This window comes from Drosophila serrata, unplaced genomic scaffold (assembly GCF_035046125.1).
Source record: "Drosophila serrata isolate PLE 108 unplaced genomic scaffold, ASM3504612v1 contig_184, whole genome shotgun sequence".
NCBI classification, from domain to species: Eukaryota; Metazoa; Arthropoda; class Insecta; order Diptera; family Drosophilidae; genus Drosophila; species Drosophila serrata.
The window spans coordinates 3675377-3695079 of record NW_028257082.1 but is presented as its reverse complement, the minus strand read 5'-3'; the positions used below and the strand labels follow the sequence as shown (position 1 = coordinate 3695079).

Here is a 19703-nt window from a genome sequence, read left to right as displayed (position 1 = left end):
GTGTTGGTCCTTGGTCCAGAGACTTCCGTTCAATTTTATGGGATATTAGTGCTTAAAAAGATACTGATTATACATATTAAAATGCAATGAAGCAGATTACTTGTGAAATGAATACCTAAAACTTAGTTTTTCTTTGTTTTTAAACACAAAAAAGACCGACGAGTTATTAAAGCAAATAAATCAGAATTAGCCCATCTGGCAAACAGTTGTTCAAACAGCAAGGCAAAAATTACTTAAGCAAAAATAGCAATTCTAATAGTTAATGGGAAAAAGTTAAGTATTTGCAGTATTGTTTGGATTTTATTTTAGCTCAACCTGTAAGTTGAGATATTTGAGATACAAAAGAGTTTTAAATTATAACAATTTAATTGGGCTAATAGTAACTTAATCCTTATACGATACTCTAATAGGCTAACATAAACACCAAGTCAAAGGCGATACATTCGTTCAACTGATGACCGAGGCTGATCCCGAGCACAGTTAAATGCTCGTTTTCCGGATTATCATCATTAAATTCGCTTCACTTGTAAATGTTTATAGCTTGGTTTTGGGTGATCACATGTTAATTTGGCCACAGATCCGCAGTTGCCGTTGTAGTCGTCGGCGTCGCCTCACTTCAGAACCTTGGCGTAGTGCTGTTTGTGCCTGTATTTGATTCGCAAGACGCACCTGGAGGAGACGGGGTTTCGGAATGTGTGAGATCGTTCAATTAACATCTTCAGAAAGGGGGCTTTCCTCAGTTTCCAGCTTACCCGATGAACACGAAAGAGAGCATGTACAGGAACGCGCTGACGAAGTTGAACAGACCCGGGTACGTGGTCAGCGATCGCTTGTAGATCAGTGTGTAGAGGGGAGCGGCGACTGCAATTAGCGTTAAGGGAGTCAGTATAATAATTAACAATCAAACGGAACTATCTAAAGATTTGCTTACCAAAGGGTGCGAACGACTGCAGCACATTCTTGATGGAGAAAATCTTACCTGGGGGGGGGAGAGGGTTTGATTACCAATTGTTTTGCGTCAAAAACAGCTGTGTCTCGAATATTAAGTATACGTAGAAAACGGCGATAACTCACCCAGATCCGATGGTGGCACAATATTGGAAACTATTGTGCGGCACATGGGCCCGGAAATGGATCGGAATACACCCAGGGCCACCGAGAGGTACATATGCCAGGGCATTGTGGCAAAGCCCTTGGCCATATTGTTCAATATCTCCGAAAGGAAGGCAAGCATGGCTAAGGTCACCACTGATAACCGGAAGACCTTTGAGGATATACATATATATACAATAAGGGGAAATTGGCAAAATCTTGAATATCAAGAAACTTACTTTCCGCAGGACTAGGAATCCAATGAGAGCCCCGATCATGGGCACTAGGTGGCTAACCGTCTCAAAGAACGTGTAATCCCTCACCGTCCAATGGAACTTCTCGCGCACGAACAGATACATTACTGTCATCACGCCATCTGTGGTCAAGTCATTACATAAGCTCCGGATGGAATAGAGTGATAGAGACAGTGACAGAGACAAAGACTCACCAAAGACAAAGATGGACAGGAACATGGCCAGGGTGACGAGCCAGATGATGGCGCGCGCGTGATGTTCGCGAGGCTTGAAGCAGGTGCTAACCATGTCTCTGATGTGGACCACGCTGAACAGGCCGGCCTTCTTCACGCTCTCCTCCGTCATCTGTCGCTTGCGTTCCTCTGCCTTCTGGGGTAGCTTTTCAACGTACTTGGCCAGCAGATCTTCGTCGAAGCTCATGGCCGGAGTGGCCGGGGTGGGCAGCTCGCATGGCACCGGGCGTCCTTTCTCCAACTGGCTATTCTTCTTCTCCTGCTCTTCATCATTCATAAAGTTGGGCGGACAGTCGAGACCCAGACGGTCCACCTGGAGATCACAGGCGGTTATCGGCACATCCTTCTCCTTGCCATCCTTCTCTCCACCCGCTGCAATGGCGTTCTTGGCATCCTGAGCTTTCCTGTAGTGTAAGCTTTCCGGCAGAAAGAAGATAATGAAGAACGTGGCAAAGGTCACAATGCAGCCGGACAGGCCGATGGTTGCCGCTGATCCAACTGCCGCGTACACGAAGCTGGAGAGCAGCGAGCCGCTGGTCAAGCCAATAAAGAAGAGCGACTCCATGAAGATCATCCGATATGGTCGCGACTTGCAGTCTGTGATGTCCGAGATGAAGCAGAAGGCTGCCACCGAGAAGACGCAGTTGCCGCCGAGCACCGAATGCGGCACGGTCGCCAGGATATACCACCAGGGATTGATCGTATAATAGCTGGACAATTCGCAGATGGCAGCCATCATTAAGAATGATGCCGAAAATCCTGTTTAGGATTGCAACAAAGTTTGATTTTAAACTTAAATGTATTATTTTTTTCCCCATCTCTAGCTCTGAATGGTTTATTTGAATTATGAGGAGCACATTTAAACTTTTTATTGAGTTCTTAGGCGCTTAACAAATAAGGCATTAGTAATGTATTATTACCGTAAGGTTTAAAGAAAACCCCCTGAGGTTACGATTAGCTAACTTGTACAGGGTTTGGAAGACTCACCTATCATGGACACAATCAGGAGCGGCTTGCGCCCGTAGTGATCCGACCAGGAGCCGATGAAGAGGCCACAGAAGGCCGGAACTATGCTCTCCAAGAGAGTTCGGGTGAGGAACAGGTTGGCCACATATGGCTGCACCTCCGTCTCGATGGCCTGCAAAGCAGGGAGGACAGAGGAGTAGGGTCATAACCAAGGTCAGGAGTCAGGAGTCAGGACAAACTCACATTAATCTCCGCACTGGCATTCTTCGCGTCCAGCTGCTTGCAATCGGAGACATTGTACTGGAAGATGACCGTGCACGTCTGGTAGATGACCTGGTTGCGTTGGATGGTGCCTGCACAGGAGGTCTAAGCTAGTCACTAGATTCGGTGGTCTGTGGATGCTAGCTGGGTCACTCACCCGACAGTGTGTGCGAAAAGAGCAGCATAAAGACAACCGGTTCTATGTAGAACATATGAAACACCTTTTGCCATTGCAGATTGCGCAGCTTTTCCAGCGTAAACGCGTTCGAGGTCTTTTCCACCATGTTTTGGCTTTAGTCTGTGATATTCGGGTGTCCAATGGTTATGGCCAAATTCTTGAACCCGCTTCAAGGTATCCCCCAGTGGCGCCTAGTCTCAGTACAGCATTGCAACACTGGTCACGTAACTGCGATGGGAGAAAAAGCACTGGGAGCCGGCACTACCGATCGTTAACTAATGTATAATTCGATTATTATTATTCAAGCGCTTGATTGCCGCGATATCGGGGAACACGAACTTAAATCCAATCCGGCGGCGACAACTTACAATTAGAGTTTCGTTCTCGAAATGAGCGGCTGCCGTGAAATCCGTGCGTTTATATAGGAGGCCGGCTCTCGGAGCTGGCTCACAAACACACAGAGGCATAGGTGGCACAGGTGACAGTTGTTCATCTAGGGCCACTAAAAACAGTTCTAGCTTCGCTTGATTCACCTTCTTTTTCACTACCCAAGTGAATTCTCTGGATTTTGTTGGCTCTCTAAATTGGATTGAGATTTGGCTAAAATTAGGCTTAGGTTTTGACTACCAACTCGGCAATATCGGTGAGAAACTAGGTCCGAAGTCTGAATCGTTCGTTCTTTGTTTATTTGTTTTATTTTTTACTACGAATCAATTCATTGCGATTTTTATTATTTTTGGATTGTGCAAATGAATAGCACGAGCCAGAGCCATGGGAAGTTTGCCAAAGCTGTTTAGTAATCCCTCAGATGAAAACTAGAAAAATCCGGAGAAACTTTTGGTAAAAATTTAAAAATAGTGCTGCACCTTTGAAAACGTTAATTGACGTGAAGGGAAGTAAGCGCTTTAACCAGCTTTGACATCTATATACTTATAAGGGTTCCAGAAATAAGTACAAATATATTTTCTGTATAAAAATAACTTTATTTCCCTACAAAAAGATGGTTCTATGCAAGAACCAAACAGAAACTCTCTTATAAAACCCAAGAGTCGTATGTGTTTAATTGCAGAGACTAAAGTTATCTGGAAAATCTGTATAGTTACCCTACGTTACCTATTAACAAAGTACCAGGTTTATCATTAATTACTATATTATATAATATTTCAATTATAGCTAAATAAATCTCAGCTTACCAGCTTTACGAGTTTTGGGAGCTCACGAATATTTAATAGTTTTATTATTTTATGATTTATTTTTGATAACCGGACCGTGCTTATTATTTTATATTGATTTTAATTGGCCTCGATGACAGATGGATGACAATTCATGCGATATGGTCCAATACCAATGCAGTCCAGGTAGAATTTCAGGGATTTCGTTCTGCTCTGCTGGGGCATTAAATTTGTGCGTAAATTAAGTTCCATTCGGTTTTTTGTTTATGGAGGCGCCTGCCTTGTGGCCCCACCAACCGATCTTGATCTGAGGTGTAAAAAAACCTGGCGACTAATTCAGAAAATCGAAAATTAGCAAGCGAAATTAGCGTTAGCTGAAATCTGAAGTTTATCAGGCTATACAAACGCTTGCACATTCTTATTATTGTATTCTCTTGTATAGATGTTTCTGGGCGCACACGCCGCTTGGCCCCATCAGAAAAAATAACCCATATTTTTTGTTAATGAGAAAGTATTGTGATTTCAGTAATAAGAGTAAGATAATTTTCATCCCAAAGGGAATGAGAGAGATCGAGGCAGATACGAGATTATGCAAATAAGTATAAAAAAATGTATAAATGATTGGTGTTCGAGGGAGTTCCCGGTGGCGCCAAGCCATCTGTATAATTGATATGCGAAAGTTGGCTTAACTCTCCGACAGTCTCTGAGCCATAATCATCTAAAAACCGGCTCATAGTACACCCGATTCTTTGTCTTTTCGAGCCAAACAATGCTGTAGAATTGAAAAAGTAAATCAAGTAAATGATTGCAAAGCTTAAGCCTTAAGTACTTACCCCAGAAGAATTAATCCCAGACTATAGAGAAAGGTGCTGAATAAATTAAAAATACCCGGATCACTGTCCAGGGTTCTCGTATAGATTGCATAATACAAGCTGGAGGACACCAAAGGCGAGAGATTTTGCACAACGCTGAGTAGAGCGAAGATTTTACCTGGAAATGGATGCCACAGATATTTCTATAAGGAACAAATAATCTCCAAGAAAGGGAGGAAGCTTTGCTTACCCCGTTCGTCGGCCGGCAGTAGATTGGTGATCATGGTGCGACACATGGGATTCACCAGGGACTTGAACACGCCAAGACCAATAGCGACGTAGATCTGCCAGCTCACCATGGCAAAGGCCTTCATCAAGCTGCTGGAGGAGTGGCTCAGCAGAGAGACCAATGCCAGCCACAGCACTGCCGAGTTGGTGCACTATTAAACAGAGAGAATGAGAATTTTGTAAGGTTTTAGATGAATTGGGATTTTAATCAACCTTCCGGAGGGACCAAATGAAGAGTACTCCACCAGATCCTGCCACTGCTGGCACCAAAATGCTGACAGTCTCGTACTCTGTGAACTGTTTCACACTCCAATGGAACTTGGCCCTCATGAACAGGTAAAACACCGAGTTGCTGCCATCTGGATGAATGGGAAGTACCATTAGAATAAAGGGGAATTTTATTATACAGATTAAAAACTCACCTGCCACAAAGGCGGTTAACAGCAAAACCACCATAATGGTTAGTATAATCGAGCGATTATAATGTTCCCGGGGCTTGCTGCAGCTGTTCCACATGTCCTTCAGCAGAGATAGAGTATTCTTGTCGCTTGTTGGCGTCGTTGCAGACCTCTCCGCCTTTGGCAGACTCTCCGGAAGCAGGGCTGACAACAGGAAGAGAGCTACCAGAATGGAGCCCGCCGATATGCTTAAAACCACATAGGCATCAGTGGCCTCATAGACATAGCCAGAGCCAAAGCTTCCAAGGAGCAAACCCACATATATCGCCAGTTCGTAAGCAATCAGTCTAAGGTGAATCAGGAGTAAGGATCCTTCATGTATTAAGAGATGCTATATTACCTATAAGAACGCATTTTTCCCTCGGACACATCGCCAATGAAACAAACGGCGGCCACGGAATAGGTAACACTGCTGCCCAAGCATGAAATCGGCACAATGGAAAGTACGTACCACCAGGGACTGACCTGACCGTGAGTCTGAATGGCACAATAGGCAATTGCCGCTGAAATAAGATACTGCAGGCCATAGCCTGCATGACAGATTAGGATTAGAGGAGGGAGTGCTTTCAAGAACCCACCTAGAAAGGAGCACATAAGCAGTGGCTTGCGACCATAGCGATCCGCCCAGGCGCCAGCAAAGAGTCCGCAGAATGCCGGAATAAAGCACTCCACCATTCTCATGACCAGAGTGACCCGGGCAGCATATGGTTGTACTTCCTCCTCAATTCGCTGTAATTATTATATAATGTTTTATTATATTCCCCCAAAAAATATAATTCCCCCACCTTTGTCTCATTTGTTGCATTCTTGGTGCCCAACAGCCGGCAAATATTATCCGTATAACCAAAACCGGCTGTGCAGCTCTGATAGATGACTTCATTTTTCAAAACAGTGGCTGCAATCCAAGGGAAATCCCCCTAAAATAAAGATTATCTCAAGCCAACATCATTGAACTTACAGGAAAAGTTGTATGCGAAGAGAAGAATCAAAATGAAGGGTTCCAGCAGATAGATTCTCAGAGATTGCTGGATCGCTGGTGTAATCTCTGGCGGACATTCGGTACTGGCAATTGCTGGCACCACGGAAGTAACGCTTCCACTTAGACTCTCCTCACTACTGATGCTGCCCGTTTCGTGATCCTTGAGTCCTGATCGCCGGGCCTTGGCCACCAGCGTTTCGTGGGCATAAGGTTCATCGTTCATCTCCGGCGCTTGACTGAGTCTGAAATTGATTCAGTGCCTCCGACGAGCACGGATATGATTTCAGATAAAGACCGCATACACTTATGTGTGGGAGTTGCTCTCTTGGTTGGATTTCCAAGCGGATGCCATGTACATAAAGTGAGCGCTCCTTCAATGAGCTTATCACAGGGGACGATAAAACGAAATGAATTTCTTTCTTTGTATATAATTTTTTGCAAATTTTACATTCTTTGACCATACAGTGGTTATAAAAAGGGAAAAGCAAATGTTTGTTATAAATAATGATCGATCAAGATTAATTTTATTGGGCGAAGACTGTATTTTTAATGTGATCCCCGTACGTGAGTCAGTTTGGAACTTGGCATTTTCTCTTGGGGGACTTTTCTTATTGACACTACGTGCCCTATCTAAATTAAGTTAAACTGTGTTTAACAAAGATATACACTCATTAATATGCATGTTGTAAGGCGTTAAGTTAATAAAATAAATCAATGATCAATTAATGTATAGAAAATTTAAACACTTTTAAATAAGTGAAATAAAATAGATACTTTATTAACTTAGATATTGTTCTACCGAAATTCTACCAAATGTTTGACTTATATACCATATTTAAAGCTTTATACCATATTTTAAGTAACAGTAGCAGTAATTTTTCGGCATACGGAACATGTACATATTTTGTATAATTAAGAATTTTATTAAAAAAGAAAATTATATTTTTATTTAAAAAAAAAGTCATATGTATTTATAGAATATCTGAAATATTGAAAAAATATGTGTAATATAAACTCCATTTCTGTTTTCGTTGCCGAGCAAATTTAAATTTACGCGCCAATCTATCGATGTCTATCGTGATCGAGATGCTGAAAATCAGAATCGAATTCATAGACAAAATTAACACAGAAGGAAACAGAAAAAAGAAGTGCGCTATGGATCTTAGAAATATGATTTTGCAAACTTCTACGGGAAAAGAGCTGTCGGAATATCAGCTAAATTTGCTGGTTAAAAACAATATTAAAACACTGATTGATTTCCATGAGGCAAACGAGAGAAAACTCCACGAATTGCTGGCCATTCGAGTGGAATCTGTGCTAGAACTGAAGAAGGAACTGGTGCGTCTTTGGCTAAGGGATTCCCAAGTGGAAAGCCCTCCTGAAGTGGAGTACGGCACGGGCATGGAAGAGTGAGTCGTTGCAGCATTTTTCTATTCTAATAATGCACAGTCTTAAAACCCAATCAGATTGGACAAGTTGCTGGAGTCAGTGGACCAGCCATTCAAGAGCGGCCGTGTCTGGGAGCTGTGTGGGCATCCAGGAGTGGGAAAGACCCAATTCATGTACACCCTGGCGCTGAATTTTGTGTGGAAACATTCCCAGAAAGTACTCTTCATTGATACCAAGTGCGACTTCTCCTGCAAAAGGATACAAGACTTGCTCCTGGCAAGAAATTGGGATACAGTAACTTATGAGAGAGCCATGCGGGGCATTTACGTGGTCCAAGCTACCTCAGATACGGTTTTAATTGACGTTCTAAAAACCCTCGATGAGCAACTGACCAACAAGGAAAAAGAGGCCTTGGAGACCAAGGTGGTTGTTATTGATTCCCTGGTGCCTTGCTACGTACACTATCGCGGCGATGAGATGCTCAAGTTCAGGCAATCTTTGCTGACGAAGCTGGCCTGCAAAATCCGTAAGCTAGCTGTCCGTGGCGTGTCCTTTATCATCGGTAACGTGTCCTTCGCCGGCAAGGATGAAGGTAAACACCATAGTGTATGTTTTGAATCTATTTACTACTTTTGTCCTAACAGATAATTGTATTGATGACGGCGAGGATGATGGAAACAGTGATGCGAAGGCTGTGGGGCAAAGGGACGGGCCCATGCTGGGTTCCTACTGGGCGTCAGTGTGTACGCTAAGAATGTCCCTGGAGCTGCCCGTCAGTTCAGAAGGAGCGGAGAGCTATGACCGTCTTGGAGAAGCCGCATCCAGCAATGACGACGGCCTGCGCCTGGTGAACATCCTTTCAAACACCTATGGCCCCACTGGCGACACTTGCCTGCTTCGCATCACAGAGGCTGGAGTGGTTTAACGACGGGCAAATGGATTGTTTGGATTATTTTGCTGCTTGTAGGACTTCATCACTCGCTTGCCAGGCTCCAGGGCATCGCCTAGGCCAGGTCGTTTGCGCTTTGTTGTAATTCCCGTCGCTACAGCCTCCCGGACAGATTCAGCGGCAACTGACGTATCTGGTCCATTTGCAGCTTCCGCCTCATCCACGGACAAGTCGGAGTCGTGGGCGTACTGGCAGCTGGTGCCAAAGCGACAACGTCCTCTCCGGAAGTTCCAGCAGATCTTGCGTCCGTTTTTCAGCTGCAGGTGCGTGTCGTTGCTAACCATTTTCACGTGCCGCTCGAGTGAGGCAGTCTTATGCAGCTCTGCCTCCAGGAAGGGATTGCTAAACACATCGCCCTTGCCCGCTCCTGGGGCAAGAACTTGGCTGGCACTGGGCAACTTTGGCGGCGGTTTCTCCGCGGGCGGGGATCTAAAAGAAAAGGCGAATATTATGTATCCTAACATTTAGTTCAGCATGAGAATAGCATACGGTTGGGCCTCCTCGCTAGCACAGGATTCAGAGCTGCTTTCTTCATCGGATTCGGAGGAATCGCTATCACTATAGTCTGCAACCAACGACATTTTGTTTTGTTTACTTTTGCAGAAAAACAGCTGTACTTAAAATATGTATTAAAAATTCCCTAAAGCGTTTTTCCTGCAAAAAATACGGAAAATATACCATGTTACAAAATACCCTGAAAAAATGAAAGAGTATACTCGCACTTTCTATTTTTAATTACATTACATTATATATAATTAATAATAATAATAATAAGTATAATTATTAATAATAATAATTATTATTATAATTCTTTATCAGAATTAATAGCCGAGTCCAATCATTTAAAAGTTGCTTTCTATTATTCATTTTAAATAAATTACCAAAAACACTTATAATTCATTTTTAATGAATCGGCTTTATTCCATAATATGTATAATCACTTTATGCATGCTTTAGTTAGGTTGTTTATGTTGTGTGTATAAACTAGTTGCTAATTATTTATACAGAATTCTTTTGTTGCTTTTATAAATATAAAAAAATTAAACTTTGATACAGTTTTAATAATATGTTCCGGCCACGTCCGCCACTTTCACGCTACGTACAGTTGGCTGCGAGTGTAAAAAATATGCAAAAGTTTAATACAATAATTGGGTGAAACCCGTGCAAAGTCCGTGTGGCAATCGAAGGCTTCAGAGGCCAGCCGCAGCTTTAGCTTTGGTCCGGCAGGGAATAATTCGCTAGTCGAGGGTTGGCGGACGGGCCGAAGGATCGTCACGATCAATGGGCGGCGGTGAGGTAAGCACCTCAACGCTTTGCGCAGGTCCCGCCGTGAGGTAGCCAGCCGTGGGATTGACACCTTGAATAGGGACAGAGGTAAGGAAATTAAAAGCAAGGGTTGAGATAATTCCACCTACCCGTCAGATAGCCACGTATGTTGGTGTCGGCAATAAACAGATCGTGGCGCTGATCCTTGAACTCAGCCCACACAGGGTGCTTGAGGAGGATCTGCGTGACCCGGTCGCCGTAGTTGAGGTTGTGCGTCATGCCCTTGAGTGCTGCGACGATTTGCGCCTTAACCGCCGAAGGATTGTCCACGAACTCCAGACGGCTGTCCAGCAGTCCCAGCATAAACGGTATGAGACCCACCTCCAGCGATTGGCTAATCAGCGAATCCTATTTAAATGTCACAAAAAAGTTAGACTTCAAAGAATTCCAGCGAAACTGAAGGGACAACTCACGTGCTGGTGCTTAAAGAGTCGACTCAGAGTCTCACAGGCCTTCTCAATGCAGTCCCGATTGTGCTCCATGCACTTCTTCAACGGCGCCACACACTCCGTCTGCGAAATGGCACTCACACAAAACTGAAACGCAGATTAAGGAAGATATTGCAGATTCCATATCTGTATATATATATATATAGAACAAACCTCAGATAGCGATAGCTGATGTAATACTGATAGCGTGTTCTTTGGCTGCACCGACAGCAGATTAAACAGCTTTGGTATGTGTCCCAGCACCGGGATATCGTCAGAGAGGTTGGGCTGCGATCGCAGCAGCTCTACCAGCGCTGTGGTGGATAGGTCCAGGACATCCTGCTCCGACGAGCTCTTGCTTATCTGGTCAACAACAAAGTCCAGGAGATCGGAAAGGAACTGCTTGGGCTTGCGCAGTGTCCAGGCGGGATTGCTGACAAAAAGACGGAGGTAGACGCCGGCCACGACAATCTCGTTGGATACAATGTCTTTAAGTATTTCAGGATCTTTCCACACATGACGGGGATTTGCCTTCTGCAGCTGATAGAATCTGTGGGGAGAGAAGGAAGAGATGAAGAGCACACCCATTTAAAACCGTCCCTAGTGCATACCTTTCGCAGGATTCGGCCACAGCATCACAGACGGTTGCCCGTGTGTTGTCGTTCCATATTAGCTCCGGATGCTCGTGTATCGACTCAAAGAGCTGCACTGATGTGGCTGGTGATTCCACCATGGCATCGATGAAGAGGGCGGGCAGGAATTTCGATATAGTAATGCGCACTTTGGGCCCGCTCAGTCGGTCCGCCGTCATCTTGGCCAAAATCTCGGCACACATCTCGCGGATCTGTGGATTCCTCGAATTGCAGAACATGTCGAGCAGATAAATTGCGGCGCCCTTGGCCTGCGCTTCCTTTATCATCTCCTGTACGTTCATCAGGCCCGATAACGTCTCCAGCACTTTAACCTGGCTGGCTCGAAGTTCCGGGTCCTTGAGAGCCACTAGATAGTTGCCCAGGATCTCGCAGGCGGCCACCTCCGAAACGCATTCCTTGTTGCGTGAGACTAAGGCCACCACTTCTAAGGCAACGGCCTTAACCGTGGAGTTCTGGGGAAGATAGAAATCTCATTAAGTGATACATAGCTTAGTCTAAGCTGCACACCCTTACGTCAGGGAATATGTTGTTCGCCAAGAACCCAAATATCATGTCAAAGTTCCCTATGCACTGGATTTCCACCTCGGCATTCGACTTGATCACTGCGATCAGTGCCTTGAGCACCATGGTGATATGCAGTTCCAACTGCCCGTCGCTGGCAAAATCGTATTTACTTTGCTGTAGAGCCAAGTGCTGCTCCGCCTGGGCGTCCGTCTCTAGCTTCTTCCGGCTCTTGGAACGATTGTAGGCGTTGAGTACTTCGTCGAATGTGGTGCCAGGCTTGTTACCCGTCGCCGCCGCCTGAAGCTGTGGATGATTGGGCGCCAGAGTGGGAGTCAGAATACCATCGCTCCCCATTTTCGGTGCTACTGCAGCGGCAACTGCAGAGGGATTCCTCTTGTACTGCAGAAACTGATAGGCGTGCTTTAAGTACTCCAGCAGGTCCATGATAAAGAGCTTAGGCTGAGCTATCGCGTAGGTGGGCATATCGTTGTAGATACGTATGAAGATGCCGCCGATCTGCAACTCGTCTCTGGAACGTAAATAAAAGATTTAAAGAAAATAGTCCACGATGTTCCAAGGGCTTACACTTACTTATGGGCATCGAACTCGAAGCTGGAGACCAGCTCATAGACCTGAGCAATATCCTCGTGCGTCTCCTTTGCTGAGGCCGTGCGCTGCTGTTCGAGGAAATCCTTCAGTTGGGCACGGGTGCCATTGTCCCAGATGAGGTAGGGATTGCGCGTGTTGGCCGTGAGTAGCTTGAGTACATCGCTATCGCGACCCGTGGCCAACTGGTTGGCTATATAGCGGGTGAGCAGGCGGTCGAGCACCTGCTTGATCAGCGTGTTTTTCGCCTCCCCCGTCACAATGTACTTCTGTTGGATGGCACTGGGACTATTTCGTGCTGGCTGCTGGTCGCTGTCGGTGGGCGTGGAACTGGAGGTGTCGCTGCTACCGGACGAGGTGTCCGGCTCCTTCTCCTTTCCACTGGTGATGGCCAGCTGCTTGCTTTGCAGCGGATTTTGAGCGTTCTGGGTGTACGCAGAGTTGGAGCCGGAAGGCACCACAGGCTTGGGTTTGATGGGAGGCGGTGGCTTGGCAGCCGGCGAGCTGGCCTCGCTTCCCGTGATTGGTTTCTGGCGAAGCTCCATGCTGTAGCCAGCTAGGGAGATGCACCCGAGAACAGCCATCTTGGCAAGGTTGTTAGCCAGCTGCTGCTGATTGGATTTGTCGCTGACTTCCACCCCGCTCTCATCCAGCGTGTAGTCGTACTCGAAGATGAAGAGCAGTAGCGACCATAGAACGCCATTCCGTGACAGATTGCACTGCAGATCGTAGTTGTTAGCCGCCAAGCTGGTCACCAGGCTCACCGAGAGCGTGTGCTTAAAGTACACCACCCGGCATACGTCCGACAGCAACTGCGGCAGCTGAATGATCTTCTGTTTGCACTTCTCAAAGTTGCAGGCAACCTCGAAGCAGCGCGTCACGTTCGATATGACCTGATAGTGCAGCGAGTCCGGCTTGGAGTCGACCCCGAGGATGGATACGCAGCGAGTGTAGGCTTCCAGAAGCGCCTCGATACCCTCCTCGCGACGCAGTTCCTCTGCATTTAGGGCGGAGCAGTGTACCGTATGGTAGCACAGCTCGGAGGCAGCTGTCAGCAGTTGGGCCTCTTTGGAGAAGAGCTCGTCGTCGCGGGTCTCCAGGCGAATGGTCTTGATGAGCTGCGGGTAGCCAGCGTACTTGTACGGTCGCAGGACTGTAAGGAAGGTAAGTAATGTGTATTATCTTTCAAGGCAAGCACTTACCATCCGGATATCGCTCAAAGAGAATGCTCTGGGTGCGAAGAATAAGCACAATATTGTTGGGATCCGGTCCGCCCGAGCTCCACACGTTCCGCGAGCAAAGGAACTCGTAGGCCTGGTTCACCTTCTCGAATATCTCACGGCCATTGGGGTTCTTATCGGGATGATACATCTGGGCCAGCTTGTAATAGCTCTTGCGTATCATGGACTCGTCTGGCTTGGGCGTCTTGGTGAGGTCAATCCCCAGATCCTGGTACGCCTGCTGGATGGTCATCTGCGGTGGCTTCTTTTCCACCTCCTTGCGCCAGGCGTCGAGGGTGTGCTTCAGCAGCTGCACCGGATCCGAGATGGGCCAATTGGGGAACTTGCGCGTATCGCACAAGTGCCGCAGGTAGTAGATGTGGCAAAACAGCTCGTTCTCCAACTGGGGATAGCTGATCACAGGAATGGCCAGATACGGATACCTAGCCATTGTATGACCTCGGAGTCGCGGCGTGAAGTCTGCAATGTGAGCTGCGATCTTCTCGATCAGTAGGCGTCGCATTTCCGAGCTCCAGATTACCTCCGGAGTGTCAAACTCCCCAAGGAAGATCTCTGCAAACTTCTCCGCGCTGTAGTTTTCCAGGAAGCAGACCATGGCCTCGGGGAGCAGCTGGCCTAAGATACTGCGGTGCATGATGCCGGACTGCGAGGTCTCCTCGCTGCGGAAGCCTTGCTTCATGTGCGTCATCTTCAGGAATCTGGTGATGGGCAGGATGTTGCTGCCCGTGTACATGAGCATAAAGTAAAAGACGCCAGTAAGATACACCTTAGACATCTCCGGATTGTCCTCCATAATTTGGTAGAGAAGCGTGGCCACACGCTCCAGCAAGCCCGGGTCATGTGTCAGGCAGACCTGCACTACGTGCGGCAAACAGATGAACTCGGAGAGCTTTCGCGACAGTTTCGGCCCCGGGATGAGGACCGCCACTCCGTTTTGGGTCCGACTCGGGAAGAAACTGGTGCACTTGATCAATATGTCCAGAATTTTGGAGGATAGCTCCGTCTCGTCGTAGAGAGGCGTGCCTTTAGCGATGAGGCACCATTTGAGCTGTGGGATTTGCTGCAACGAGCGCCAGCCATCCATGCCGATGGCCCAACATCGAGTCTTCGGTGTAATCAGTCCCTTTTGCCAAAGTTCCTTGAGCTCAGAATAGGTAATTGGTCCTTGGCGTTCCGGCTTCTGACCATCTTTTTCGATGTTGTAGTACCAGTCCTTCTCCTCGTACGCAGCCATATTTGGTCCCGCTTCAATCACGTTCGTCTTGGTATTGAGTTGAGCGCGACCCTTGTGCAAATGGGCCAAGGTGATTAGGTCTACCAAGCACTGGACATGATCGACGAGCGCCCTACAGTTTGACTTTTCCAGGACTAGGCACGATATGAGGTTGATCAGGGCATCACGCATGGAGGGAGAAAGGCACTAGAGAGAAAAATGGGTTTAAATATGAAATGAAATGAAGACTTCTTCAAACTCACCCGATCGCTGAGCTGGAGGATATACGACATGTCGTTGAATTTGCCAATCTCCTTGTGGTAACGCCTGTACACTTTGGCCAAGGCCTGCAGAGAGAACACGGTCATCTGGTCATCGTTGACACGCTGCCGACACAGCACTCGTCGATACAATGCATTGAAAAGTTCAATTCTGCAAAAAACGAATTCCCTTGAGAAAGTCCTCTTAGAAAATAAAAGAAGTACTTACGGATCCTTCACCAAATTCTGTGGCCAGTCATCCTTCTCCAGTATCAGGCGTATATAGTAGTCTCCAATCTTGATTTCATCCGCCAGACACTGGTAGGCCACCTCAAATTCCTGATAGTTCCAGGCCACAATCATCTGGCCAGCAAGGTCGCGATCGCTAAGGAATTGTCGCAGTTCGTTCTCCAGGCACATGCGCAGTTCCTCGCGGGTCTGGGAAAACATTTTAATATCAAACAAGAATCTATTGAGAATCCCTCAATCACCTTATGATTCCAGATGAGATTTGGCAGACTGTGATCTTTGGCAAAGCTGTAGAAGAAGTAAGGCAGATTCACCACGGCATCAGAGGTCTTTTTCTTTTGCCGTCGATTACGCAGCACAACTGGACGATTCTTCAAAGCCTGAGCCGCTCCGTCCTGCTGCTCAATGAGGTTCATGCCCCAGTGTTTGATGCCTTGCAAATGCTTTTCTATCACATTTTTTCGAGTCTTGTTGGAATGTTGTATTGCAAACTTAAGATTGTCGCGGAAATTGAGCTTGTCCTCCTCGATATCAGACTCCGGCACTTCCTCCTCAGACTCCAGGAAGGTCAACAGACCGGCGGGCTGCGGAGTACATTAATGGGTGAAATTCGGTCAGAATTTCAACTAAAAAGAACTCACAAATATGCGCTTGAAAAGTTCCATGGCCTCATCACTATCCGTGAGCCACAGTCCGATCAGGTGGCGCGACAACTGTCGGTGTGTGGTCTGCGTGGGATCGTTGGACGGGGTGTACAGGGCCACCAGCAAGTGGCGGCACAACGCCGCCTCATCCAAGGCCAGAGCTTGCATCTGTTGGGCCACATGCAGCTCTCCCTCCTCGATGATAGCTCTCAAAACCAGACCGGCACCCTTCACGATCGCCAGCGACGGATGCTGGAACAGCTTGTAGAGGTATCGACCACGATCAGCGACCAGTTCCAGCAAAATATCGAATTGCTTGCCATCGGTGGTCTCGCTATAAGGCACACACAAGGCAAAGGTCATAAAGTCCAGCATGGCTGACAGCACCAGAGCTCCGCTTCCATGGCTCTGCAAATAGAAGAGTATCTGGTGAAAATCTACTCCTCTACAAAACTAATGCCTGGATTACCACATGGTTTGTCCACATATTCAGCAAGGTTTCTAGAAATGATTTGGATGACAGAATGGATGACTTATTCAACTGCTCCTGCTTCAGGTCGTGGTCAGCATTCACTGAATGCATCAGGGAGTTGATCATGTCAATGGCGGAGTATGTCACAGCCAGATCCTTGCGTCTTAAAGCGGCCACCACCTTGGTACCGATGATCTCACGAAATCTGCAAGGATTCGAAAATAAATAAATGTTTGTGAGGGCATTGATGACAGGTTTCTCACCCCGGGAGATTGGTAAAGGCCGCGTAGCCCACTTTGCTGGCCAGAAGACGCGTAAGGGCATGAAATATGGCTTCCAACTCCATGTTGCTCAGCTGGGCCGTCGGACTGTCCAGCTCTTTTTGGGCCAACGCCTGCAGAGCACTCAGGATAAGTTTATCCTTGTTTTCGGCAAATAAGCTCTGGAATTTTTCAATTAGTTAGGATTATTAAGAAACTACGCTCGGGGTTAAACCTACATCTTGCGTTACACTGTAGTTGAGGCCACTGTGCGGGATATTGGCATTGAAACGCTCTAGGATCTCATAGCGCTTGGAGGGGTTCTGGAAATTGTTGATGACCAGCCGCATAAGGTTTGCTTCAGTCTCTTCGTCCACCGAACTGCTCAGCGGCACGTATCGCTTTCCCCGGGGCGTGTTGCCGATACGTATGTGCACATCCTGATTGCCACTGGAGCGCACGGCGTCTAGGACAGTGGCCAGGAGGGAATCGCGATCGTTGGTGCTGTAACTGCGCACGATACCGTTTTTGTACTCGATGCTGAAGCGCTGCAGATTGTCCTTGTCACGAACCAGGGCGAATACATCGGCGAGCGGACGCAGGGTGCAGACGCTGTAGGTTTGAGGATCTCGCTCCAGAAGCGTAACCTCGGTGAGGCAAAGAATGCGCTTGACAGGCTCCGGATGGCGGGGCGTTATCTTTTGCACCGTAAACTCGGTCATGGAGGTTTGAAATTGGTCGCCGCTGAATACATAAGGAAGGATAACTATTTAGTATCAGCGCATCTTCCGTTTTACAATCAAATTCACCTGAACTTGCCAAACCGCTGCCTCTCGAACTGCTCCAGTGTAATCTGACTCTTGAGTATTTTGGTCTCGATGCCCAAAAACTGAACCGATCGCTGGGCTATGTTCTGCACTATCTCGTGGTGGTTTAGCGCCCTGAACAAATGCAAGCGACTAAAGCCGCCGTAGGCCATCACAATTCCGCCCTCATAGTCCGAGATGCCTGCTTAAAACGTGCGCAAACGTAAACAAATACCAGAAAGATGAGTGCGGCAAAGCGACAGAAATGAAAAACAAAGCGTACACATTGAATTAAAACAAATTTGTGGTACATGGCGATAGAACGAGGTACTCTTGTGGTTGATGGAAGCGAGCAGAGTGTGTTATAGCTACCTATTATTCCCTCGATGTCCTTGTACATGTAGCTGGCCAGCACATCATTGGTGGTGGGATCCAGCTGGTCCAGCGAGCAGGGCGTAACCTCTAGCACAGTGGGCAAGCTGACGCTGGACCAGTGGTACTTGTAGGCATTAAAGCGCTGTAAAGATTTCGTATATAACTTAGTATTTCTGCAGACTATATTTAGGGGCGTTATTCAACCTGAGAATTTTTGGGCTTGTCGGCAAACTCCTTGTAATATTTCAATATCGATGTGAGTATGTCGTTGCGGTACTCCGAAGATAATTTAATAGTATCCAGTTTCTTATCTTTCTTTACGGTCAGCACAAACTCATTGGGTATCTAAAAACGAATTATAAATAATAAAGAGCTCTTAAAGACTTCTTCCTACTTACGTTTGAAGCCTTGGAGGGCGCCGCCGCCACGATATCCGAATAGGACCATCTGTTGGTCAGGTCAAACCTGTCCGGATTGTAGGTGGAAATGCCGGCTGTGCCGATCGAGAGAATGCGCTTGTATTTGCCCTTCCACGAGTGCTTCGTTACCAGGAAGCACTCCAGGTCGACATTTTCCTTTGGCGGCACCATCGTTTCTAGCAGCGATTCCCAGTCGTGTAGAGAGTCAGGCTACGGAAACAAGAGAGGAGAGAGTGTGGGAACGGGGCAATCAGAGCTTCGGCAGTGCACCACAATTGGAAAATTTGGGCACACAGCTGATTCATCCAGCAGCGGCGGTTCCTAATTTCCAATTGACTTGCCCCGACTCCAGGGCACTGATTAATTAAGTTGACTCGCTAGGCCACTTATCAGCCAAAGTGCCAACGCCGCCACGGAGCACCAACAAAGAGGCCCCGAAAAGGGGGAGTAAACGTGACGACGATTGTGGATTTGCTGCTGTTGCGGCCCCAAAGTGGGGCCCTACTGTGAGCCGCGAATCTGGCCGGCGGGAGACACAAACAGTACACAAACTTTTGCAGTGCCTCACCTGAAGTGTCTAACACATTTCGAATGCTTGTACAATTGGCTATATTTTGTACTATCTTTCGTTTGCGGATTTTTGCAATAAACAATTTATCAGCAACAAAGCTAATCGCCCGGTGTGACCGCCGCTGGTGCCGTAAAATATACCAACTTTCTTTTAGGTAAATACCAAAATAAATCGATTTATTTATATAATATACTGTGTTCGATAAAAATATATACCGCAGTTGTGGTTATCGGAAATACCAGACAAACTAAATACCAAAAAAATAACGGAAATTATCGGGTTGGGGAAAGCTTTTTGAAATTACTAAGAAATTTTACTTGAAAATATTAATAAATATACGGTGAAATTTAGTTTCTTATACAATACTTTCTTTATTTCCCGCTAAAGAACCTGTTCAATACAAAATTTCAAAGGGCATATCATTTTTCAGAATAAATTCCAATACAACAAACTAAACTTAAGAAAATTATAAACTAATTTTTTACAGTTTTCACAGTTTTTATAAGCTTTCCCTAGCAAAAAATTAATTCTTACATATTGATAATTGATTGAAGCTGTTTTTGATCGATTTGATCAATTTTCAAGTCAATTTTTTTAAAATTAGTTTTATATAATAAATCAATGGAATTATTGTCATTTCAAATA

The 19703-nt window shown here is 46.4% G+C and overlaps 4 protein-coding genes across 5 annotated transcripts; 1 reads left to right on the top strand and 3 right to left on the bottom strand.

Annotated features, from left to right (window-relative positions):
* Positions 1-280: 280 nt before the first annotated feature.
* LOC110188978 (putative peptidoglycan muropeptide transporter SLC46) lies at positions 281-3379 on the bottom strand. The gene is made up of 9 exons (XM_020958927.2): positions 2964-3379; positions 2789-2898; positions 2567-2717; positions 1541-2338; positions 1332-1468; positions 1075-1264; positions 932-979; positions 753-861; positions 281-669 (listed from the first exon to the last, which is right to left on the bottom strand). Exons 1-9 carry the CDS (start codon positions 3088-3090, stop codon positions 612-614), a joined length of 1728 nt encoding a protein of 575 aa, XP_020814586.2. The 5' UTR covers positions 3091-3379; the 3' UTR covers positions 281-611.
* A 567-nt stretch (positions 3380-3946) lies between these two features.
* Positions 3947-6931, bottom strand: LOC110188997 (putative peptidoglycan muropeptide transporter SLC46). The gene is made up of 9 exons (XM_020958948.2): positions 6673-6931; positions 6500-6609; positions 6293-6443; positions 6055-6244; positions 5679-6001; positions 5470-5615; positions 5219-5408; positions 4990-5146; positions 3947-4928 (listed from the first exon to the last, which is right to left on the bottom strand). The coding sequence occupies exons 1-9, from the start codon at positions 6914-6916 to the stop codon at positions 4871-4873; spliced, it is 1569 nt and encodes a 522-aa protein (XP_020814607.2). The 5' UTR covers positions 6917-6931; the 3' UTR covers positions 3947-4870.
* A 199-nt stretch (positions 6932-7130) lies between these two features.
* Positions 7131-9749, top strand: Rad51D (Rad51 recombinase D). The gene is made up of 3 exons (XM_020958928.2): positions 7131-8102; positions 8160-8674; positions 8727-9749. Exons 1-3 carry the CDS (start codon positions 7762-7764, stop codon positions 9005-9007), a joined length of 1137 nt encoding a protein of 378 aa, XP_020814587.2. The 5' UTR covers positions 7131-7761; the 3' UTR covers positions 9008-9749.
* A 178-nt stretch (positions 9750-9927) lies between these two features.
* Rme-8 (receptor mediated endocytosis 8) lies at positions 9928-19229 on the bottom strand. 2 transcript variants are annotated; one of them, XM_020958910.2, is made up of 20 exons: positions 19056-19229; positions 18467-18697; positions 18273-18413; positions 18066-18210; positions 17697-17898; positions 17127-17631; positions 16891-17069; positions 16625-16832; positions 16153-16563; positions 15754-16095; positions 15492-15700; positions 15266-15434; positions 13751-15209; positions 12534-13701; positions 11952-12471; positions 11397-11890; positions 10960-11335; positions 10771-10893; positions 10447-10705; positions 9928-10388 (listed from the first exon to the last, which is right to left on the bottom strand). In XM_020958910.2, the coding sequence occupies exons 2-20, from the start codon at positions 18656-18658 to the stop codon at positions 10270-10272; spliced, it is 7221 nt and encodes a 2406-aa protein (XP_020814569.2). In that variant the 5' UTR covers positions 18659-18697; positions 19056-19229; the 3' UTR covers positions 9928-10269. The 2 variants fall into 2 exon arrangements, with proteins under 2 accessions (XP_020814569.2, XP_086684268.1); XM_086828142.1 differs by having other exon boundaries at positions 17697-17895.
* Between the last annotated feature and the right edge of the window lie 474 nt (positions 19230-19703).